The 25,894-nt window shown below is 38.1% G+C and overlaps 1 protein-coding gene across 1 annotated transcript in view; it reads left to right on the top strand.

The window, feature by feature from the left end:
• NALCN (sodium leak channel, non-selective) overlaps positions 1-25,894 on the top strand; it is a 223,498-nt gene that overhangs the window by 75,559 nt on the left and 122,045 nt on the right. The window contains exons 8-10 of the mRNA XM_054271392.1: positions 2,477-2,619; positions 2,737-2,841; positions 5,329-5,415. Coding sequence (XP_054127367.1) covers positions 2,477-2,619; positions 2,737-2,841; positions 5,329-5,415 — 335 coding nt within the window. The remainder of the gene's footprint in view (positions 1-2,476; positions 2,620-2,736; positions 2,842-5,328; positions 5,416-25,894) is intronic.

Raw genomic sequence — 25,894 nt, 5'->3', positions numbered from 1 at the left:
AGGTCTTCATATCCTGTGACACCCATATTCCTGCTGCTGAGGGATCTATGTTCTCATGCCCTAACCACGAGACTCCTAGCACTACGCTGTCATTACGTAAGCCCTTTGAACTAGTAGGAAAAGACACTTTGTCACTGATAGAATACAGACATCTGTGGAAAACAATAAATTTGCCATTTGATCTGAGGGGCATATGTTGAGTTTCATTTATGGCAGCATTCCCATGTCTGGTTTTTTGGGATGTATCCTACCATCACTTAAGATTTTGATATTTTCTCACCCTCCGTATGGCTTTGAACATGGTGAGAAAAACAGAGTATGTTGCTGTGAGAGGAGAGTCTTTTAATAACTTACTCATTGGCTTTAGGAAGATGTAGTCCAAAATTAAAGGGAATAATCAGCAAAAAAAACAGAAGAGCAAAAACATGCAGTAAGGTAGATGTTAACTAAGAATAATTCTTCTTTTTCAAGGCAAAACATTTTATGGTGTTGCATCCCTTATTCTGTATGAAACAGGATTTCCAAGAGACAGTGAACAGCATGGTTCCTGGCATCAGTAATGAAAATTTTATTACATTCTAGTCACATATGTTAAGCAAGAATGTATATTCTTAATAGGGATTGCTTTCTGACAACCTTAAGAGTACCTCTACCAGTTATACACTATAGAGACATTTTTACTTTAGTGTCACAGGCAAACTCATTTTAATTGGGTTAATTGTGCATTTTTGTCCATTCACAGTATTGCTTTACTGTGGCAGATGGCCCAGTGATGTGTTATAAATACTTTGCATGACATCCCCTCTATTTTACTAATCTTCACTGTGACTTTCCCATTGGTAATGACTAATGACAGTTTCCTAGCCAGCAACTTTTAATAGATTCTTTTTTTTCCCCTTAATCTCTGCCTGTCCTCAACAGCACTGTTTTGTTCAATAATTTAATCAGTTCAGCAACAGTATATTATTAGACAATTGAACCATTACATTTTGAATTTTTGAAATGTAAAATACCCATGAAATAACCACTGATGAGTATTTCAGTATTGATGGAGACCACTGTTTCTTCTAAAGAAATAGAAAGAGTTTTGCTTTCTATGCTTGAATGCTTTTCCTTTCCTTTTATTTTCATTTCTTTCCCTTGGTCCTGAGAGCCATATGCAGTAAAAAGCAAGGAATCCAGTAACTAAATAAACTAACAGTTTTGCCTACTCACCATGCCCATCTTGACCATTTGACACCTACCTATCAAAAGCAGATGTTATATATAAAAATCAATTTTTCCCTCGCTCCTCTCATCAGTGAAAATTTACCTGCAGAAGGGATACCCTGAGACAAAACTGGTTCCAGGTTCATCCCATCCCTGTTAGAAGACAAAAGGACATAGATGTTACAAATTCAACAGGAAAATAGTAGCACTCCTTATAGGCTGCTGTGATTTTGGGGGAAACTCCTGGAGTCTGCCCAGAACCACTTCTTTCTCTGTGAAAAGGATCAGATAGTCAGCTTTCTATCTTTATGTCGCTAGCAGCTGCTGTGTTTTGCTAAGGGCAATGATCCTCATGCTCCCTCTCTTTTAGCAAAGCCATTCCATGAAACGAAGCAGTAGTGGAGCAGAGCTGGCGGGTGGCTGTAGGACAATTCTGTGATTTCACAGCAGTTTGTGAGATTTCACAGTTTAATTTCACAGTTTAATTGTGTTTCTTTTTGGAACATAAAATTGCTTTAAACAAGAATGACTTACAAGCCATAACTGGTCTATATTTTGAAGCTTTCATTGCAGAGATACAGAGGAAGGACAAGCTGGGTAAGGCATATTATCACTCAGACATTAGGTTGAGTTTGGACTTTATGTTTAAAATTAGTAGCTTTATAGCTGTTATTCAAAAGTGGTTTCTGCACAAAAAGGTCTCTCATAATTTTCCTTTCATCTTCTCTCCACCCCCTCAAGAGTGATATAGTAAGTTCAACTTAAAAGTGCTTTTTAAAGGCAACATATGTATGTTAATGCAGCTACTACCTGAATTTCAAAACAGTTCTGTAGCTTGCTGTAGGTGCTTACTGTGCTCCTTCTTGGTGTATTGCTGATGCTGTTGCTGATATTAAAAGTGATTTCTTTAACCTACTGATGTTGATCCTTGTTGAATCTGCCTTTTCTCAGGGATGCTGCTGAATGCAAATGATGGGACAAATTCTGCCTTTGGAGGCATTTGCATAGTGGCAGTGAACTCTTCTAAGGGATTATGCGTGTCTGTCCAGGGAGGGAAGGGAGTCAGTGTGATCTGATACAAAACCAATTAATATTCAACTGCAAAAGGAATAAATGTGGAAATGCACCTGAAAAACTTTGAAGGAGGAGAGGAGAGCCCTCTTCTCCTTTAGAAAAAACAAAAATAGGATAGACAAAATTTTGTTTGCTGATACTGAAAACTTTCAGGGAGGTTTAATGACAAACATTTTCATTTTTCCTCTGACAGGCACAAGCATATTTACAGTTTACGAAGCTGCTTCTCAGGAAGGCTGGGTGTTCCTTATGTACCGAGCAATTGACAGTTTTCCCCGATGGCGTTCATATTTCTATTTCATCACCTTAATTTTCTTTCTGGCCTGGCTTGTTAAGGTACTGGAAAATATGTCTTTTTAAATTGTTCTGACACATAGATCATATCCGAATTAATTTCTTCTCTTTTCTGCTTGCTGAGCTTTGTGTCAGCCATTCTTTCTTTTTCTTTTACAGAATGTTTTTATTGCAGTCATCATTGAGACATTTGCAGAAATTAGAGTGCAGTTCCAGCAGATGTGGGGGTCCAGGAGCAGTACTACTTCAACTGCCACCACCCAGGTGAAGCACTTGAGATGCTGAGATTCTTTGGGGATTTGATTTGATTTAGTTCACTAATTAATAATAAGCAAAAAGTTCTTGTTGTATAAGATATATTTGACTTTGCACATTGGTACCTATATTCTTAACCTGATATATGAATTTTCATAGAAATTTTAATTCTTGGTTGCATTGTCTAACTAGTCTTTCTTAGAAAGGCATAATGGAGACCGTAATACAGTTCTCTATATGACTATTGCTGTGTTTGTATTCTTTTTAACAAAGTGTGATAGTGCTTTTTTATCATGTCATTGGTGGGTTTGATGTCAGGGCTATAGGATATCACTTTCTGTGCTAAGAAATAAGAACTGAAATCCCAAAGTAGCTGGAAGGAGTCAGAGGGTAGCTGAAATGTTTGGGGAAGCTGGTCCTGGAACTGAGAAGGGTGTTTTGAGACCAAGGGAGAATAGGTTGTAGGGCAAGGAAAGAGCCATGCTCACAGCTGGGGCAGCCACAGAAAGTGAGACACTGAATAATAGATAAGAGGAAACCATAATAGGAGGGGTGGGCTGAGTAGTGGGAAAGAACCCAGTATGAAAAAGAGCTACTGGGCTGAGATTTAAATTCTCTCATTCATTATTTTAACAATCAGATTATGTGTCCCAAATGGCCAAAAGACCAGGCTTTTCCAGGGCAGTGCAGTTTGCCATCTCTGAGAAGAACCAGTACCAACTGCCTGCAAAAAGCTCTTAGAAAGACAGATATGTGAAAAATTCCCACGAGGGAATTTTTTTCTAACCATGTAGCTGGAGATTATTTATTTTACTAAGCCAAAGGATTTAATTTTTCAAAATTAATTATTGAATATCTTTATATTCTTTTTTATATTCCTGTAATCCATATTTAAATCTAGTCGTTTTCTGCAGGCTGCTACCCTTTTTGCCTCAAATAGACTTTGTGGCAGTAATTTCTACTCTATATATATGTCTTTTTCAAAGCAGACTTTGTGATATCAATTTAAAGTCTAAAAAAAGGACTTTTCTACATGACATATGCTTAGCCTGAGGAACTTAATGTTCGTAGGACAAATTCTGAGCCATATAGACTTATCCAACATACTCTGAACTAGAGGATGGAACAGAGAGTTCGATGTAGGGAAACACAAGAAGCAGCCAACATTAAAAAAATATAAAATATCCAAAATGATGTCATGATGCCAAAGAGCATGAATATGTTGAATATAATCTGCATCATGCAAATTAAAAATAGCTTGCTGGGTGCAGATAAGCAAATGGTTCAAACGGCTGCTTCATTCCTCGAGTCAGTGACATAATGGGATATTGAGTCCAGGTTACCAAAAATTATTTATCTTTTTTCTGTATTAAGAAGGACAGAAAATATCCTGCAGGATTTCTTGTTCAAAACACCAGACAAAAGTTAAAACCCATGCTTGTTTTGTGCATGAAGTAGCCTTGAGAGCTATGCCTTAATTTTCCCACTTCTTCCATTACTGAGCTGTTCCCCAAACTTATTCCTGTAGAAAAGATATGAGTGTCCAGGAATCGAAGTCTAGGAAGGGGTTCTCTATAAAAGGGTAAAAGGTTCTTCTAAAGCACTTTATCAATGTACTTAAAAGCATAGTAAGAAGAGGATTAACTGTTCTGATCTTAATTGGCAACTCTTCCCAGTGCAGAGATGCTAAATAAAGACTTGGAGGAATAACAACCATATTTGGGTGACTCTGTCCCCAGTCTTGTGAGCACTTCTCTCAGGATGACTTTTAAGCTTCAACCACTCTCCTGTGGCTGTGTTTTTGAGCTGGCTCGTTTGGGTGCTGTGTGTCAAAGAAAAGGTGGGAGTGAGGTGGGAACTTTGCCACACCTCATTTCATAGTATATGCAGGTGGCAACTCAAAATGCTAGAACCATTCATTTTCTGTCAAGGACATTTTCAAGGACAGTTTTAATCACTTTCAGGTATGGTGTCTCACTGTTCCTTATGTCCAGCATCATTTTGTGTCCTAATTTCTGGGGAAAAAAACCCAACTAAACAGAATGCCTATGTCTGCTCTTCCAGAGGCTATTGATAAAGTGTGAATACCACTGTGGTCAAGAAAGCCTTTTCCATTGCCATCATTAGAGCTTGGAAACATTCAGCTATTTACAGGAATTTTAATCTCTGTGAAATTATACATAGGGACTGTCCAGCTACTCTTGCTGGTATGCATCAGTGCAACAAAAATAAAGTGGTCCTTGCAGTAAAATAATTTTGCCAGTTAAAAGGATTCCCAAACACACCTTTTATTTATGTAGCTTATTTATGTGGGCACAATGTATTTGTTTTTTATTAGGATAAGCTTACCTTAGTAAGGAAATTATTCTGAACAGGTACCACTATTTTAAACTAGCTATCATGAAAATGCATGCTGGTCCTTAAGGGGAATGTATTACATCTCACTTGTATTTATTGCCACACAAAACATTTCTGACAACAGTCTTCCCTTTCAAGATGTTTCATGAAGATGCTGCTGGAGGTTGGCAGCTTGTGGCTGTTGATGTGAATAAACCCCAAGGCAGAGCTCCTGCATGTCTACAGGTATGACATTGCTTTTTAATAAATGTGTGTGTGTTACCAGCATCACTCAAATGTTGCTATAGGGAAATTATGCTGAGAAATAGCTACCATGGTTTTAGTCATATATTTTTTGAACCTATTGCTTTCTGCAGTGTAGATTTTTTTCCTTGAAAATCACAGATCAACAAATAAAGATGTACCATATGGAAGGTTGGAAAAATCCTTCCTGATAAGGTTCTGTTTTGTGTGCTTAGGAGAGAAAGATTTACAATTGTAAAGTATAAAATAAAATAGTTAATCATGTTCTCTCTCTCAGAATTCGTATACAAATATATTCTATTCCTAGGATATTTGCATCATAAATGCTTGTTTATTAAGTGCAAAATACAATAACATATGCCAAGAAGCATGACTAATCATAATAAACACAGAAGTGCGTAATTTCTCTTGTTCCCTTGTGAAAATAGGCTCACAAAAAAGGGAGAAGAAGCATGTAGGGAGCAAGCCATGCAGTGTTTGAAACTTCCAGATTTGATATTCCTACTTGGATAGAAGTTAATTTGTGAAACTCTATCCTCATTGTTTAAATAAATCCAGACTAAGATAAGTAATGTTTTTATAAATCCATTTTTAGAACAGAGCGCTGTACAGCAGCTCAAATTTTTATCTGCAAGCTAAATAATGTCATTTCTGGATAAGAAAAACTTCAGAATCGAAGGCCAAATCTACTATAGCATTTTCTGGCAATTTTGGTTATGTTTGGTTTAACATGTAAGCTAAAATACACGTTCTTGTTGGCAGCATGTACATTGCTGAACCCTAAGCTGGCAAGCACCATCCATCCCCTCCACAAGCTGTTCATTCTCAAATATCTCTTCTTTGCCAAACCACTGCCATGTATTTGATTATAGCATATTTCTTAATAGATTATTCGTATTCCCAAATTTAATTCTTGATTTTGACAGCAACAGGAACATCATTTGTGGTGTTCTCAAGTAACAGTCTCTGGTATGTGGATAAAATATAGGTGAACTCACTGTGAAAACTTCCGATGAAAATTAAGATACCAGCTGAGTTACCTGGTCTGCCTTTGTGGCATTGCATTTTTGCCCAGTTTGGGAATCATGTGAACACAGTTAATTGTTTTCCAGTGGACATAAACCTCATGCATTCAGCTTCTTATATTTGCCACTCAACCAGCAGTTTCCCTCTTGTTCTTCATCCTTTCGTGAAATAGGGGAAGCTCTGAAACAGTGCTTTAGCACCCTTTTTACGACATTAAACGGCATGAACTCCACTAGGCGTCCATTACTCCAATAGTCCATTAACTATATGAAGTCCATGTCCTAATTTCCATTAGGAAGTTTATCCTTCATGGCATTACTGTCCCTATCGACAAATAAGCTGTATTGAGTCGGTGTTGCCATCACGGAGGCAGTGAACAGGATTGTTGTTCTGTGTTTTATGTGTCTCATGCACACTCTAACTTTTAGATATCAGAAAAAAGAGTTGAGCTGTAAGATTTGCTTTGTATAATTTGGAACTTCCACACATCAGATACCTCTGCATTCATTAATATAAGTATTCTGTGTGATATAATACTTTTTGTGGTTTTTTAATTGCTGGTCTACATATTAGTGTGATCTAATGATTTTTAAATGCTCTGAGAAATGGATTTTTTGTTCTGCATCAGGTCATAATGTAAGAATTGCAGAAACAAGGTAGTCATACCCTTCTTCATTGCTATACTTCCCTCTCTATGTGCCTGAGCTGGCACTGTATTTATGCACTTGTTCAGGGAATGGAGTTAAAGTTGGCAGGAGGAGAGGAGTGAATTTGTTATTGATCAGACTCCCTGCAGCTGCATAAATGTTTTTTCTGACACAAGAAAGGGCCCAGAACATTAGTAAGAGCAGTCTAGGAATGTGAGAACTGCTTCCTTCAGCAGCAGCGAGCTATAAAGCATGACTACAATAAACTTCAATCCAGTTTTTTTTTTAAAGACATATGGAAATTACTATAAAAATCAATTATATAAATTTTTTTGTTTCTTGTTTTGTGTTGGGCCAGTATCAGAGAGGTGGCTAGTTTGCTAGCATGTGCAGCTAGCTCCTAGGAGCCCCTAAAATACGCAGCACTGGTGGCTTCCAACCACGTAGGTTCCTCTGTGCAGCTCTCAGATTTATTCTTAGGTACACTTTATTTATGTATATTTTTAGATATCTGCATGTCCCATACATGTATACATTCTAACTGTTTGTAGGACAATGATGAGGTGCAGAGGTGTGGAATATAGAGGTTGTAGGTGGTGTGGAGATGTGTTTCTCCATGGCCATGGATAGGTTCCAGCTACCCGCAGGAACCTAATGGGGTTCAGAGGTGGTGTGTGTTGGTTGTGGTATAGCAATAACAGCTGATAATATTGTGGAGAGAAACTAAATAGATGTAGCAACAATTTAAACAGCTCTGAAAAGTTTTAAATAGAAACAGCAATCCCTATCTCCTGCCTGATTTTAAAGACTTGTGCTTCTGGGATTTGTGGGTTTGCAGGCTAAATTCTGATAGAAAAATACTTGTCAAGGTAACTGGAGGAAGTATTTCACATATTTGAGATTAAAGACCTGTCTAGTGCCAAGCACCGCAATCACGAGTTGCTGATGGCACTGGGGACATCTCTGCAGTTCCTGCAGTTCATACTCATATTTTCCCTGACACGAACCAGAGATTTTGCCGGGAGTGTCCTGTGCTACCTGTTTAGTTAGACACTGGAAAGTAAGATATAAAGTAACTTCCATTGCCTTGGTGCCCTGCAAAAGCATTAACATCCTCTTTCACAGACAGGACCAGAAGCAGCAGGCACAGCATTAAATAATGGGAGGCACTCTCTGAACACCAAGAAGCAGTTTTTTACTCTGATGGTGACTGAGTGCTGGCAAGGCTGCCCAGGGAAGTGGTGGAGTTTCTGTCTTTGTAAATTTTAGTAGCTGTCCTGGGAAACTGGCTCTCAGTGTCCCTGCTTGAGTGATTTTGGTAGCATGGAGAACTGAGCCCAGTTTGTATGATTCATGAGGAGCACACAGGGCTGTTGGAGGCAGTATTGGAGGATTGGCTTTGGTGCATGGAATAAAACTGTTCCACACTTCACCTCAAGATGGGCAGAATAGATGTGGACTGTACCTAATATGTTCTTTCAACCTGTCTTCTTCCATTCTTGTGGGTTCCCCACCAGAAGATGCTGAGAGTTGGGGAGGTGTTGTGGCACACTGAGGAATTAGGATTTGGAAATAAAACAGGACCAGACAAACTCACAGTGTAAATATATCCCCAGTGGGATGACAAAGGACATTATGTAGGGAGCCTTCTACCTATTAAGTACAGTACCTTATAGCCATATGTACAGGCTGTGGCTGACTACCATCACCTTTCTCTCCTCCACTACATTAACTAGGATGAGTAACTGCTTGCCTTTAAGCTTTACACTTAAAAGCATTGGTGAGATTGCTGATTAGAAAACAAGCATTTCTTGCTTAACAAAAAAATAAGAACAAAGAATTTCTAAGAGAAATTGTAAATGAGAATTGCAAATGCCACATCTGATCTTAACTTGTGTGTTTAAAGTGATCAGCTATGCCATGTGCATTGTTCTATTTCTCTTTGTTAGGAGTTCCTACAAGTAGATACTTCCATGTGTTTGGATCCTAGGGACTGACCCTGATTTTATTTGGGAAAAAACCCCAAACAATTTCTGATAAAAAAAGCAAAAGGCTGGCTGACAAATCTTGATGCACTTGATTTTTGGTGGTCAAATATCCTGTATTATAAGCAAATTTGAGACTACTTCTTACATTCTTCCAGGCAACATATGCAAAGAGTATCTGCAAAACAAAAGAGATAGCTATGAGAGTTGTAAGCTGACACTTATTTTGGCAGGATATTAGCTTTGAAACCTAACTGTGGCAGAAATTACATATTATTAATAAGTTTGGGAGTGAAAGAACTCAGCTAAACCCTGTGTCCTTTAATTCCTCAATTGTTTCAGGGTATATATCCTGACAAGCTACAAAAAAATGCAATATTGTCTCAGTATGCAACTGTACAGAACATGGAAAAATGAAGGTGAAGAAGCATAACACTGAATTCAGCAGAGAATGGTGGGGGTTTATTTTGTTTAATAAAACCTTAAGCCTTTCTTAAACATGTTGATGTTGCAGAGTCTTAATGGCTACATTGGACTGCTGCGGGATATGGCCCCAGAGTTCTGCCCTACATCTGATTCTGAAAGTAAATTTTTAATTGTTTGAAGTTTATGTTGCATCCCCAACAGACTCATCTTCTTTTCTCTTAAAAGGCATTAAAATCAATTCAAAATTTAAATCCACAGGACCACTAATATAAGTTATGTAGCATTCCTGACTGAGAACAAAAGTCACAGACAAAAGACAGGTATCTTGCGAAACACATTTTTTACAGGCTGCCAGGGAGGTCATGGAGACTCTATCTCTGGTGACATTCAGAACCCAAGGGACACATTCCTGTGTCACTGTTCTAGGTGACCCTGACTTGGCAGGGTATTGGACTGGATGATCTCCTTCTAACCCTAACTATTCTGTGATTCATTGATTTTATGAGAACATACTAGTACCTTTCTAGAGATGGCATCTGTGAATATTAGGTAATCATTTTATGGGAAAGATAATGCAGAACTTTTTTTTTTTTCTGGTGCTCATGCAATTGCAGGACCATGTTCAGACTCTTCCCCATGCAGCAGCCTATCCCTATCCCAAATGTTTCACGTTGACATTTTTTTTGTGACAGGGAATCTGAAGTACTGAAGGGCAGGTTCTGATAGTCTCATTCTCTCTCTTCCCACCTGGGAGTAATGCAAAATCCCACTCTCTGTTAGAATGAATCTACTTCAGTTGGGATAGAAAAACATTGCCTGACCTCTGGTTGCTCTTTACTTCACATGTATCAAATGACAAGCCTCAAATCTGTTTAAAATTTAAGAGTCCTTCACAAATTTACATCTTTAAATGGTAGATTAATGTCTGTGAGGGCACATGCAGCATGTTTGTCCATACTGCAAGATTGGGAAGGAAACCAGTAAGGGCAGAGCTGCTATTCAGGGGCAAGTAAGCAGGCCTGGGAAATGACCTGCAGGGACATTAGCTTAAATTCACTAAGGACAGGCTGCACTTCAGGAGGAACCAGCTGTGGCAACATAAGCAGCTGAGGCTGGGCTCTGCAGAAAAGGCCCTGGGAGTCTCAGTAGGCAGCATGCTGAACAGGAACCAAAATCCTTCCCTGGCAACAGAGGAGGTCGACAGGATCCTGGGTCATTGTGTGCAAGGAATTATCTCCTGTTGCTCAGCACTGCTAAGCCTGAATCCAGATTCTGTGTCTGGTTTTGGGCCCCACTACAATATGAATACTGACAAACCAACTAAAGTTCAACAGTGGGGCTCCAGGTGTTTGAGAAGATTACTGTTCTTCTGGTCTCTTTCAATAAAAAATGGTGAATTACAGTATGCAAAAAAAAAAAAAAAAGGAAGTATATGGGCAAAATGTGTTTGGTACTCTAGTGTTATGAGATTATCTTTTTAATTCATAACAGAAAAGGATAGTGGTTCTTACCACTTACATTTACGTTGTATTTGTCTTGTCCCCTCCTTCCTTGAGCTGAATAAACTGCAATCATTTCAGCCATCTGAATTCATAACTTCTTTTATTAACATAAACTGAAGTGGATGCCAGTTTATATTATCAGACAAGAGAGGGAACTGAGGTGTCCCAGGACTAAACTTGCTGTCCTGTCAGAGATCAGACAACTCCAGAAGCTGAACTGGGTAGTTCCACAGACCTTTTGGCCCTGATACAGTGAAAGCCAAAGGAGAGATAAACTCAAGGCAAGAACAGAAGTGAAAACATCATGTCTGATCATTCTGACCCTCTAACACTGACCACTTTAACAAAAGAAGATGTAACAAAGACTTTACTAGTGAAAGAGATAACAAAGGATTTTACTAGCATAAGAACAATAATCAGAAGGTTGTGTTTCTAAAGGAGACCAGGACAAAGGGGTCAGAGTAGAAAATGAGTAGAAAATTTTGAGTACGAGCGTATTGACGTATAAATACTGGTAAAGTGTGTAATAAACTGGCTTTGCTTTGCTGGTATAAGCAAAGTCCTTGTCAGTCAATCCCCACACTGTCCCTTCAGTTGCAGCTGCTTCTACAGTTAAGGCCTCTGAAAAGATGAGGCAATCAAACAGCAGAGGATGGTAACAGCTTTACCTTCCCCATCTGAAGGAGCATAAAGCTAAAACTGAGTACACATTTAACAGCAGTTCATTTGTGAATCCCCAGCCAGTTTCTGAGAGTTAGTCAGATATTGGGGTATCCACCCCTTTACACTATTCACCACACTTTCACATTTCTTCCCATACTCTATGTACAAGTAGAACACAATGGAAGATTCTTTGTTTTTTTCCATAATGCCCACTATTTATTATATCCCCATATACAACTGAGGATAGCAAGATGAGATGGGGCTGGACTATAATGTGTATATTCTTCTGTTGCCTACATGTTTACTTTCTCTGCAGAGCCTTCCATTCCTCTTCATTTTCTGTTTTTACCTCATCAAAACTACCAGTTCGCTGTTACATTACACTTGCCATACTCTGCTCCCAAGTTTCCTCAGTAAAACCAATGTGGTTGGTTTTCAGTACTGTTCCAGTGCTAAGTGCATCACTGAAGTGTCCAAGCTTCTGTCAACTGATGCAATTTCTAGGCTTTCTAAATGAGAACAGGGCATAAAATAAAGATGGGGGTTTTTTTAATTTGCAGCCTCAGAAATTTAGGATTTAGAATCAGTTAATCTTCTTCTAAATAAACTCATGTACTCAAATAATAAACTCATTCAAATCAAAACTTATTTTTGGCAAACTGAAAGAGAAAATTTTTCTTCCACTGTAAGAGGATCCCAGTTAATTGGAAGAAATACATGTATACAATTTAATGAACACCACTGTAATAAGAATTGAATATGACAAATACCTTCTGCTGTTGATTCCTAAGTTACCCTAAAGATCAAATTAGTATATAAATAGACTTCCAACTTTTCTTGTTAGCCAATAATTACTTCCCATGAAAGAAAAGAAGATTAAACCCACTTTTGTATTCTCTTCTGTTATTCCTGCTGTGAAAATCCCTAGGTACTGCTTAGTTTCATGTCTCTCTCTCATATTCAATATATCCATCATGAAACTGCTAAAACACTCAATTCCTTCTTCTCTGGCCATGTCCTCCACCCTCTATGGCTTTTTTTATGCCTTTGGATATTGCTTTTAATCTTTTAGTCTCCTTCAAGTTTCTCTAGAGTTCTGTAATTTTAGAGAATTCTTTAACAAAGTGAGATAATATGTAGCATGAAGAACTGACCTTTTTTTATGCAAAAAGGTGTGCTTAAATTTCCAACACTAATCATATGTTCAAAAGGTCTGTAGTAATAACAATGTCACTTGCTTGCTCAGATCATAGCTTTGTGAGCTTCTATTTCTTTCCTAGGTGAAGCGCATATAATTAAAAGTAAATATAGTATCTTTTATCTGTTGAAGATTTTGCTGTCAGAGTAGCAGTGCACATTGAGTTTGTAAGTGACCACTTCCATTCATGCTGACATATCAGACTCAGTGTCATCAAGCTTTTTCTAAATATCATTCTATCTTCAGCTGTGCATTTAATTTTTATTTTAATATTAACATGAACAGGGAATTGCTGTCTGGCTCATTGTTTCCAACAGGAGCCACAGTGGGAAACTGTTCATAATTTTTCTGTTCATTACAAACATATATATTGAGAAAGCTGAAGATGTCATTATTTGGTGTTAGTAATACCAACCACAGTTTCATGGAAGATATGAGATGCATCTTTCCAGGTCAGCTTTAAATGAGTATGTGTACTTTACAAGTCTTTGCAGACAGAAAGACAAAAAAGAAAAAAGTAGTGACAAAATTATTAGCAACCTCTAAAATTAATAGGGAAAGAAAAATAAGAGACACAATGTGCCTTTAAAGGGTAAATAGAATTTAAAGGGTAAAAAGAATTTTTCAAGGCTTTTTTTCTAAAAACTAGTCCTCAGTTTCTCTTTATTTGTGAACTGAGAGTTTCCTACTGAGCTTGTAGGAGTAACTTGTGGTAGGCAGGAAGTTCTAACACACTGCAATATGTTAAAGTAATATCAACAACAGCAAAATAATGTGGCAACGTGGAGCCTCAGCATGAATTCGTGCTAAATGGTTCCTGTTGAAATGGAAAACACAAAGATTATTTTTCAGTAAGAAAAGAAAATCAATATTTTAAATCAATGCCAGTCATAGGGAACAGTGAGAACAAGTAACAAAAGACCACAAAGCACCTTTGGGAACACTCAAAAGAAAAATACAATAAATATAAAACCATTATACCAAAATAAAAGCTTCCACAGCCTGCATTAGGATGTGTCATAATCAGAAACCATACTAATTTTTCATGTTGCCACTTCTAGCCACTTCTGTAAAATTAAGAAAAACTTAGGTGACTGAGTTAAAGTTCTTCAAAAGCACCATAATAGTGCCCATTTTTCTTGCCCTCTTGTCTGATTTACTGTTAGCTACTATGCTGCTGTGTGCAAGAGTCCCCTGCAGATCCCATATCTGCCCGTGCCTGTTAGCTCTGCTCTGCCAGTGTGCAGTGTGCCCTGAGGACAGGCAGGTGGGCTCTGGGAGAGAAAAGAGAGGTATCTTGGCAAGCCCAGTGTCACTCACATGCCCAGCAGGATAGACATACTGCTCATACACTACTCACCAGGTGGGATTCTGGACCTCCTTTGTAAAACCTCTTTGTAGATCAGCTGACGCAGAAGACATGGTTAACCTCCCCATTTGTTTTACTTAATTGAGCAGTTTGGTGTGACCACCACACATTTGTGTGACACAAGGAGCTACAGAGGCTCTGCACAGAGCCTGGAGGGTGTCTCTGTCTGAATTATTGTTTGCTCAGACATGGCACCTGAGGTGCTCCACTCACCATCACAATGTTCTACCTCAGCTAGCAAGGCCTGACAGGGCAAAACCCTGCCCTGGTCTGTGGGAGTAAGCATCATTATACAAGACCAGACTAGTAAAACCCAGCAGATCTACCTGGTCCTTGGGAAGTGGTTGTAGCTGGAAGTAATTTGACTTGATGATCCTTATGAGCCCCTTCCAACTCAGTAAATTCTATGATTCTAAGTGTCTTCCAAAGCATGTATTAGGGACGTTTTTTTGTAAACACACCACGCAAAAGTCAAGTTATTCTTTTCTCCATCACTCCCTTCTTTAGAGAGCTGGATATATCTATTTCCCAACTCAAAACAGTCCTATTTTGTTGAAGTGTCTCTCAAGCAGTTACTTAGTATGTTTAAATACCACAGTAGCCAAATCTCACAGAAATATATTTTTCCACGATAAGGAATGTGAACAGCAGGAAACCTATTAAGTAGTTTTCTCAAGGTCTACAGGAAATTTGGGCTTAGGCAATAAATTGAACCCAGATCTCCAGAGTCTCTCTCCATTCCCTTAGCCATTAGAATATTTCCTCTCCCAATGCACAATATAGTATGTTGAGGAACTAAATTCCAAATAACTCAATACACTAAATAAGTAGAGTTTCACCAAAGGACAGGCCCGGACTCATGAAACTGCTAAAATAGAACTTTTAATAATATTCCCTTTCATTTTCGGAGCAGTAATGTTTGCAAAGCCCAGAGAAGAATTAATAAAACTAAACTTTCTGCAAATTTTAATTAAAATTTTACAGGGCATTAGAGAGTCTTGACTATCTTTTACTATGAACTCCATCCTTCACAGGATATTGAGTGACAATATACTTAGATAAGAAAGGTCAGAAGAATGCATATTAATTGAATGTGTCCTAAATGCAGGATATATATTTCCCAATCTGATTAACTCTTTCGTAGATTCAAATTTATGCATCATGTTCCTGAGCAAAAAAACCTCACCCAAGCCCTTTGGAAATAGTTAACATATCTCTCACTAGAGTCTTAATAACTAAAGAATGCCTTCAATATATTGCTAAGCCTCTAAATGTATGATTTTTTTAGGAAGTCTATATTCATTTTAGTTTGGTTTGATAGAACTGAAACAATAATGCATGATGAGATTAGTAAGATGCTTGAGTTGACCCAGATTTTAAGATTTTGCTCTCTTTTCACTGTATTTTGGTCAATAATTCATATTTAATAAGATTAAAACCCATGGGGTGCTATCCCCCCCCAAAAAAAAAAACTTTTAACACATTGCTTTCCTTTTGATTCCTTTTTTGGTATGGATATCCAGGAATGTCATAGATTACTGGAAACCCTGCAGTGCTCATAGAACTAGCAGATAAACAGTGCATTTGCCATGTCTTAAAGTTGTGCAGTCCCAGAAATAGTCATATATAGCTCATCCTTGTCCGAACTTCTGGATACCCAATTATGCCCTCATTCCCTGTCTTGCACTCCAGCAGTAAGTCATTTAGGGACTTTCTGAAGTGGATGTTAAATTAAGGCCATTATATTTAGTATCTGTTGATGGATTTATCACCTATCTACTTGTCTAGCCTTTTTTTTAAAACCCATTTATCATTTTGGTCTCCAGAACTTGTTTGTAGGAAGAAGTTACATAAAGTAACAATGCAACATTTTAATTGATTACATTTGCAGATTAATGAAATTGTTTTCCTGAAATTATGCAGAAATAACACAAAACAGTGCAAAGATTATTGGTTGCAATTTTGAGATGGATGCTCAGTTTCAATAAAACAAAGAATTAAAACAACAAAACTTGGCAGTCAGGAACACAGGCTGTTGTAACATGCAATCACTAACATGAGGAGGTCAAGCAGGAATGTCTGAGGACAGTAAAGGCCAGCCATGGGATATGGTTGTTTTTTCTGTGTATAAGTATAGAACTCCCAAAGCTGAAAAAACATCAGAAAGTGAAATAGATTTTGAATATCAGTGAAGAGTTTTATAAAAAGACGTTTATGTATTTGGTGGCAGGGCTGTCATTTTTAAGACAACTTCTAAATTTTCCTGTAGGGAACATTCTGACATTAACAAATATTAACTAACTTAATAGTTATTAGATCCCTATTTTAATTTTGTCTATGCTTTTATTTCTCTGCTATTGCATACATGAATCAAAAAGAAATTTCTTTAAAAAGGGGATACAGAACTGCATGCCTATTGCCAGTTTGCAAGGTTTACAACCTACCTCCCAATCTCTCTCCTTGCTCTCTTTCTTGCCTGCCTGTATTTTTCTTTGTAACTATTACACCAAATCACATACCTCAACAATGAGTTAAACACAGTTCATAGTTTCTGCTCCATAGCTTTCCATTTGCTTGCTGAACTGTCTGTTCTTGTTCATTGCAACAAGTAAATTACTAGCCACAGTTTGTAGCAATATACCTCCTGAAAGTAAACAATAAAAGAAAGAAAACGTGTTATTGTTCTCACTGATTTGCATTTGAAAAAAATAAAGCATGACTTACTCAGTTTGAACATGGAATTTTCCTGCAGACCTAAAAGATTAGAATCACATCAGGAAGACAAAATGGACAGGTGTTTAACTATGATTAGGCTTATAAAAGAGTAGTGGTTTGTGGTTTTCCTTAGCAATAGTTCTTATTAGAGGAGAGCCTGCTGCAGCAGAAAACTTGGTCACATCAGGCCCTTGGCATCTTCTAGGGAGATTTAAGATTAAGTATTTTGAATTTATCTCAGGCAGTAGGTTTTCAAAAAACTGTGTATGTCAGAATTATATCATATAATAATTGAATTGTTAGGGTTGAAAAAGACCTCTAAGATCATAGAGGTCCTAACCCAACACTGCCATGTTCACCTCTAAACCATTTCCCTCGTTCCCTCAGGTTTTTTGAACACTTCCATCACTTCCCTGGGCAGCCTGTTCCGATGCCCAAGAGCCCTTTCTGTGAAGAAATGTTTCTTAATATCCAATCTAAACCTCCCCTGGTGAAAGTTGAGGCCATTTCCTCTCATCTTGTCACTTGTCGCTTTGGAGAAGACTTATTGCTTTGGTCCCCACCTCACTACCACCTTATTTCAGGTAGACTGGACAACCCCAGCTCCCTCAGCCATTCCTCATAAAACCATTCCCCAGTTCTCTTGCCCTTCCCTGGACACACTTCCACACCTCAGTGTCTTTCTTGTAGTGAGGGGCCCAAAACTGAGCACAGCACTTGAGGTTCAGCCTCACCAGTGCTGAGTGAAGGGGAGCAATCACTGTCCTGGTCCTGCTGGCCACGCTATTGCTGATACAGGCCAGGATACCATTGCCCTTCTTGGCCAGCTAGGCTCACTGCCAGTTCATGTTCAACAGCTCTGGACCAGCACCCCAGGTCCTTTTCTGCCTTGCAGTTTTCCAGCCACTTGCCCCCAGCCCTGCAGTGCTACATGGGGCTGTTGTGACCCAAGTGCAGGACCCAGCACTTGGCCTTGTTGAACCTCATGCCATTGCCCTTGGACCATTGATCCATCCTGTTCAGATCCCTCTGCAGAGCCTTCCTGACCTCCAGCAGATCTACACTTCCATACTTGGTGTGCTCTGTGAGCTGACTGTGGGTTTGCTCAATCCCCTTATCTAATCAATTGATAAAGATATTTACACAGGACCGGCCCCAACACTGAGCCCTGGGGAACCCCAGTGGTGACCAGCTGCCAGCTGGATGTAACTCCATTCACCACCACTTCCTGGGCTTGGCCATCCTGCCACAAGGATTAGCTGACACAGTTAGTCAAGGTCTCTGAACTTCTTGGTTTTTGACAAGCTTAAAGTAGAAACTTTTGTGTAGCCCCTGATTTTCCAATGGGCCCACAGAAAACCTGCTCCAGAAGAAATAAATTTTACATAAGGAATTTTTATAAATGCTGACCTTCTTTTGTACAGGTCTCTACAGACATGTTGTGTCTGGCTGAGATGGAGGTAGTTTTCCCCACAGAAGTTCTCGTAGTGCTGTGCTTTGTTAAAAAAGATGTTTTGGCTGCTGCTGAGCAGTGCTTGCACAGCAGAAAGGCTCTCTCCAACATTTTCCCCTTGCCAGTAGGCCGGGGCTGGACAAGATCTGGAGAGGATACACATCCAGGACATCTGAGCTCGGAGGACCAAAGGGATGTTCTATACCATAGGAAGTCTGTTCAGTTATAAAGGAATGCCTTTAAGAGAAAGGAGAGGACACACACATGCTTGCTATTACAAAATGTGCCTTCTAGAGAAAACGCTATGCATGCTGAAGCCCTGCTTGCCAGGAAGTGTCTGGACTTTACCTGCTGATAAGAAGTAGAGAATAAATCCTTTATTTTCCTTTTGCTTCACATGCAGCCTTTGTTTGTACTTTATTAAGTTGCCTTTGTCTTGACGAGCTTTTTCTCCCCCCACTCTTTCCAGCTGAGGAGGGGAATGATAGAGTGGGTCAGTAGGAACCTGGTATCCAGGCAGGGTCAATCCACCACCACTCATTAGGCAGTGACATTCCGCTCTTACAACATCATGGTCAAATTAATAAAGCAAAAATCTTCTACAATAAAAATATGCAGATTGTTTTTGCTTCAGTTAAGTGTTTTCCTTGTTGTTTTGGTTTTTTTTTTCTTAATTCAGTCTTTTTGCTTTGACCTAAACAGGCAAAGTATACAATTTTTCTAGGATTATTTTTGGCAGTGGACTTCAGTGCAGACTGTACTCATAATTGGTATTTAGAAATTTTGGGACACATGAACATCAGTGGATTATAGGAGCTATTCAGTAATGCCACTGAAATCAAAGTTCAGCTGAATTTCCTTTAGAAATTTTTTCTTACTTCTGGGGTTAAATATGTCCAGTGTTTCAAATCCTATCAAGTTGAAAACAGGTATTTAAATTGTCAAGTGGCTTTTCTGTGCTTAGCACAATTAGAGCAATCAAAGTGTTAGGAGCAACAGCAGGAGCAGCATGAATTCTTTTGGAGCTGTAACTTGGACAACAAATTTGAGCAAAGTGGAAGACTGCAGAGTCTTAGAACAAAACTAGCAGGGTTTTCATTTGTATGCTTCATGCAGGTTGTTTTACCCCTCAGTATTTTCCATATTTCTAATACTTCACAAAGATCTCTTCTCACTAGAACTGCAAAGAATACCCTGTACTGCAACTCTGCAGGTTATTATTTTGTTCTTTTTAGAGTAATTTTTAGATTTTTGAAACCTTTTAAAGCAAATCACTTTGTAATATCTTTTTGTTACTCTTGGGGTCTCATAGGTGACTCTTGAGAATCAGTGTGGTCCAGACTTATCTCATGTGTCTTTAAGCCCCAGGCAGATGCCAGTGGTAGGACCATAGTGACACAGAGCCAGTGGAAAGCAATGAGCACTGCCAGAGGGCAGTGGAGGGTCTGAATACAGGGGTGCCCTTCACTCTACAGACTGCATTGTACTGCAGGTGTTTGCCTTCCTATTTTAGGTGTGCCAGTGTTTTTCATGTGAATCACTGGAGCCAAAGTCTACCTCCTTTGTCTTCACTAGGCCTTAATAATATATTTCTGATGTGAAGATGTAAAGAAAAATCCTGCTTCAGTAAACATGCGTACTGGATTTTCACAAGTATTTTGCATTTATTAAATCCTATTGAAATAATTAGAAGGTACCTAGAGTTTTCAGAATCATATTTTCTTATGAGTGATTTGATTCACATAAATGAAGCTGTTTTACAGAGAGTATTTGCACAATCATGTCAAAGTCTACATCCTTTATCCTTTGTGAATAGTAAGTAATACCTGAAAAGCCACATCTTTACCTGCCCTATGCATTTTAACAAGCTGAAGGCTGCAGTGCAATACAGTAGATTCAGATCTTCAAGCTGATTGAGATAAGAGAAAGGTGGTACTACTGTTCAAGTGCAATCTCAGACCTTGGGGTATGTAAACAAATCTGGGGGAGAAGAATGCATCTCTGATAATGGACATAAAGAATGCAGCCACGAGGAAAGCCAACTCAGCAACTGTGCTGAAATCAGCTCTGACTGGGTAGAGAGTAATTCCAGAGGGGGGAGATCGCCATAATCAACTCATGGCCCACCTGCCCCAGAAACTCACCAACCCAGAAGATGAGAAACACTGAGAATGCAGACTGATTCCCACTAGAGGCAAGGGAATATTCCCTTGCCTCTAGTGGGAATCAGTCTGCATTCTCAGTGTTGAGTAAAATGGATAAATAGTGAAAAATTTTGAATGACCTCAGGACCCCCTGCCACCAAGAAGCTGGGGTGAAAGGATCGGTGAGGTGCTGCTGGATCCATGAGTGGTGACTGTCTTCTTGATATGTCTCTCTCTCTTTTTCTCCTCTCCCCACCCTCCTTTCTCCTCTATTTCTTTCTATCTCTCTCTACCTCAAATTTTATTTTAAATAAGATTAGTACTATTGACTTTGACATATGGTCTTGTTTGCACCTTAATTCAGGCAGAGACATCTCTTAATAATCACACAGTCTTAACAGTTGTGACAGACTGTTTTCCATTTTTATAGGCCTAGACCCACAACATATTTAAATTGCAGTGTTTCAGGAACTTCCATAATTAATTTCCATTATCAGTCATTTTCATTGAATCTTCATCTTATCCTTTAAATAGTAGCCTGAAACATCATACTTTAAGTGTAATATATCATTTTGCCTTAATGCCACCTGGTGCATATATTATATGTAGTGACATTTCATTAATTGTCCATTATCAAGAGTGTATATAAATAATTTCCTTTTCTCTGTCATAAACTTTTCAGAAGATCTGAGGAGAGCAGATATATGCACTAGTGAGCTTGATTTCAGGTGTTTTACTACAGACACTGCTAAAATAGTGGAGTTGGCAGTACATGTGCTGTGCTTCTTTATTTCTGGCCTTCACTCCCTGATCCTACATAACTGAGAGGAGGAACTGAAACACTAATTAGTGAAAGCAGACTGTACATCCAATTCCCTCCTTCATCCTCTCTTTAGCTACATAAACCTTTGCTATCCAGTCTGTTATTCTTTTGGCTCAGAACTATCATCCTTAATATCTCAGTTTTCTTCAATATCCTTTAAGCCATTTCTCTTTTACTGAGAAACTGCCTGCCACTGAGTATTCATGGTTGTTTGCAAGAGAGGTCTTACTGTTTTTACACTTAGTAGGTCCATTTCATCCTCTGCCCAAAGTAAAATTTCCTAACGCTTCACAGCACAGAAGCCACTACCAATAAATCTGTTCACAGACCCTTAAATTCTTATTTCTTTCTTCTTTAGCCAGGATTCAGCAACCTTTGGTCTATAGTGTCTGTCCTTAGCCAAGGCTGATAACCTCCACTATTTAGAGCTACTCTCCATCCTTTTAGTTGCTGCCACTTAATCAGAACTTATAAACATGCTTCTCCACTCGCATGCATACAAATTTGTACAACTTTATGCATATCAGTCACTGAAACAGGACAGAAACAATGCAAACAACTGGAAGAGCTCCCTGAGCAAGTTTGTTATGGGTGAGCAATCTCATGTTCTGTCTCTGGAAGATAATCTGAACCATTTCTTCTGGTGGAGGTCTTGCTTTTCTGCTGAATTCATGCCTTTTGTATGCTCTGTGGAACCACAGTGGCTCCTGTGCTGCTACCAGTCCAGAAGGATTTCCATGGGAAGAGGTAGCAGTGTCTTTTTTTCAAGGATACTACTGAACGTGCTTCACATGAAGATTGCAAAGGATGTGGATGCACAGGATGTGGATGAAGCGAGGCAAGGTATAGCTGAGTTACAGCATTGGCATCTTCCAATTTATGTCAGGAGACTTAGAGGTGCCAATGAATAGCATACTTCAAGAAGTGATAGGGGTAAATTCCTAGGGGATATAGCAAATTGAGTGAAGTTTGTTATAGCTGAGACTGCCATTGTGTAAACTAAAACCAAACATACAGGAAAGATCTGCCTGCAATAATACTTGGGCAAATGTATGTGTATGATACAGAAATACCAACTTTGGCTTGTCAGTCTTCCAGCTGAGTATTCTGAGGCAGGTTTTTATTCACTGAACTGCAAAAGAGGATGATTCACTGCTCTTTTACTGGGTTTCTGAGAGGAAATTGATGGGGGATTCTCAGTGTACAGCAGAGCTAAGTTGAGTCAAACCCTAATGCTTGATCTTCTACCTGTTCCTCAGAGTAGAGGTAAAGAGGGAAGGGCATGAGATGAGACTAGCACAGGGGGTTTTTCCCCTTTCTGTTTAAGGGACGCACAGAAAAGAAGAAATAGAACCCTTGCATCATCAAACTCGGCAAGAGTTTTACCCCTGCTCTGCAGAAGAATTTAATTTCTAATATTTTAAATGTAGAACAATTAAATATAGAACAATGGGTTTGTAGTCATTAAAAATGGCAGACTGAAACAAAGCTACATATCGAACAGTCTTGGAAGAAAAACAAAAAGAGAAAAAACAAAAAAAAAAAAACCAAAACAATAAAAAAACCCATTATGTGAAAGAGTCATGCACTTGCTAAGTATTCCTCCTTAAAAACATGAACATTAAGGGATGTGTGGGAGAAACTAGCTGTTTATTTTTTCCAGCTAAAAATATAATGAAAAAAGGGAGTTCCTTAAATTTACTGCCTATTTCTAACATTGAACACATTTCTAGAATATGGCCTGGTTCTCAGAATTAATGATGTACTATGCTTCAGCAATTCTAAGAATTGCTTTTTGATTATTTTGTTACTTAAGTGGAACTTACATGTCTAAATCCACTTGACTGCTTTGAAACTCTTGACCTCTAAGAAAACTCTTCAGCACGTGGGTGTGCTGTTTTTGTAAACCAGTAAGGAGTTTATATTGAGACAGCTAAGTGTATGTATAACTCATGTTGTATGCCACAAACTTATTTATTTTTATTAATTGTGATTATGCAAGTGTGTTCAACAAAAAGCATTATGAACTTGCGACATCATTGAAATGACAGGATGGTAAACTGATGTAGTTACTTTTGCAGATCACTTGGAAAACTGCAGGTAGTAATGCTGGCAAAGTTCCTTTTTGACATAAAGCTCCCCCCCCACATTGTAAATTATTGTAGAGTTTAACCTGTGCACACTGTCAATTCAGCATTAATCATTACATATACAACCAGTAAGGTTAATCCTGCTGGGTGTTTAAAAGAATTGTGAGATAACAGTGTGTAAAGGGTGAACAATGGAATAAAACTGCAGCTTAGAAGGGGATGTATGGCAGTGATAGATACCATTTTAATTTTAATGATTTTATTCTTTGCACTGGTGGGATAGCAATATTAGCTAGAAATTAATTTTAAAAATACTTAAAAGCCTTAGGGGTGAGAATGAGGGCAAGAATAGATAGCTATGCATAGGTATGGCTGTACAGACATAGAAGAAATGATACCTATTTGGCAGTCTTGTGAGTCTGGCAATTAAATATACTGATAGGAGTTGATCTCCTAAGGCACTTCATAATCAAAAGAAAAAGGCATCAACAAGAGGTGGTTTGTGTATTTTTAAGACAGTCTATGAGGATATCTCAATACCCTGGTCATTTAAATGTTAAGATTCCAGTTGAATTCACAGTGGAAATACTGAATAACATATTGTGGTAAAGCATTTTCAGTAAGCTTTACTCTTCCTGTAGGTCTAAACTGTCATCATGGTCATAAGGAGAAGCATTCAGTTTTGGATGTATTTCAGTTCCATAATTAAAGAGACGGTTTTCAAAAAGGACAAATTTCTTCATACTTGACATAGTCAAAAATTATATCAATCTATCACCTTAAAAAAATCTGGAATTTTTTTATTTTTCTGGAATGACTATAAATGATATATATTAATGTGACAATTTTTAAAAGTGCTGTAGGTCTTCTTTGGAAAAATATAAAATAAGCTGAATGATTTTCAAATAAGAAAACATTTAAATTTGCGGAACTTACACCAATATTGTCAGACATGTTATTAGTTTGCTTTATAATTTAATTAGAGTATACTTCTACTTTTCTAAAGTATTATGAGATACCTTAGAATTCCATTGAGAATTATCAAATAAGAATTACATATTACAAATATAGCACAACAGCATTTTTTCTATCAAAGGATATTCCTTTGTTGTTCAAAAAAATGTTTGATGCTCATATTTTTAAAGAAATGCTTTGAAGTTCACTTCAATAGAAACTCTTGCCATACAGACCAGATTAGATTTAGTTTACTAATTAGCTGCTTCATTTTGATTTAGCATATAGCAAAATCAAATCACAATTATAGAATTTTTATTAATTAAACTTTTAAAAACAGCTGTGTATGTGCTGATGGCAAACTTTTAACCTGCCTTCTTCTTTTATTTAATTTTCTTTCTTATTAATTCTTAGCCTGATTTAATGTTCTATGTTTTCAGGCAGACAATGCACTCACTAGCTGAAGAAGAGGAGCTAGAAGTGAGGCTCATTCAAATCCTTTTTGTAAAATGAGTTTCACAGCCCATGAACAGCAATTTCCCTACAAGATCCCCCCACATTTCTGTCAAACACTCTTAGTAAGTTCACCACGGTATTAAACCTATTTTTCATTTTTCCTCCTTTGCTGTTATTCTGCTTTTCTGTCCTTCCCTGGTGTGAACAGGTCTTAAATCCCTGCCCATACACTTTCACATCGAGAAAGTATTTCTGAAGGCAGAATTCATTAGAGCACATGTGGGAATAATTTTTGAAATGATGGGTTATAGGGAGAAGAGGTTTTGGGTTTTTTAAGAGTTCAGGAATTTGTAAGAAAGGAAAATTATGTCTTTTCTTTACTCTCCCTTATTAATCAACTTCTTTCTATCCATGTCTTTTCTCAGTATTGAGGGCATGCCCCAGAATTTATAATTTTCATCCAAAATCACACATTACCTTATGTGTCTCTACTGTTTTTACTGCTTGATCAATCCTATTTATTTTGTGTAATCCCAATCATCTCTAGTAGCATTCAGTGAAGCAGCTCTTTTTTAGGTAATGTTAAAGCTTTCAGTGTTACAAATCAGCTCTACATGCAACTGAACTGCTCTTTAGTTTGCTGGGTATATATGAGCAGAAGTTAACACAGCTCTGTGAAGCTGAAATGGTGAAAGGAGTCCGAAAATTGCCTTGTACCCCTCTACACACAATCTCTCAGCCTTTGAAAGAAGACCTGCATTTGGTGCAACTGTTGGTTTATCTTTTATAGGACCTGCTTGGTTTTATGCTCTAATTATGACCATAGTTATGAACACTACACATTATGCTTAATTCTTTTTATATTCCATCTAAATTTTGAACTCTTCTTAATCTTATTTGAAGGAAAAAAAAAAAAAAAAAAAACCATTGGAAGTTGTGGATGTTTCTAGAATATAACCAGAAGGTTGCAGTCTCCTTTGTCCTATAACTCCAGCATCTCCATGAGATTT

The sequence above is a fragment of the Melozone crissalis genome, unplaced genomic scaffold (assembly GCF_028551555.1).
Source record: "Melozone crissalis strain CALT ecotype California unplaced genomic scaffold, PUWL_Pcris_2 ptg000013l_1, whole genome shotgun sequence".
Lineage (NCBI taxonomy): Eukaryota > Metazoa > Chordata > Aves > Passeriformes > Passerellidae > Melozone > Melozone crissalis.
Note: the sequence above shows the minus strand (reverse complement) of the source record. Positions and strands in the feature narration are given on the sequence as shown.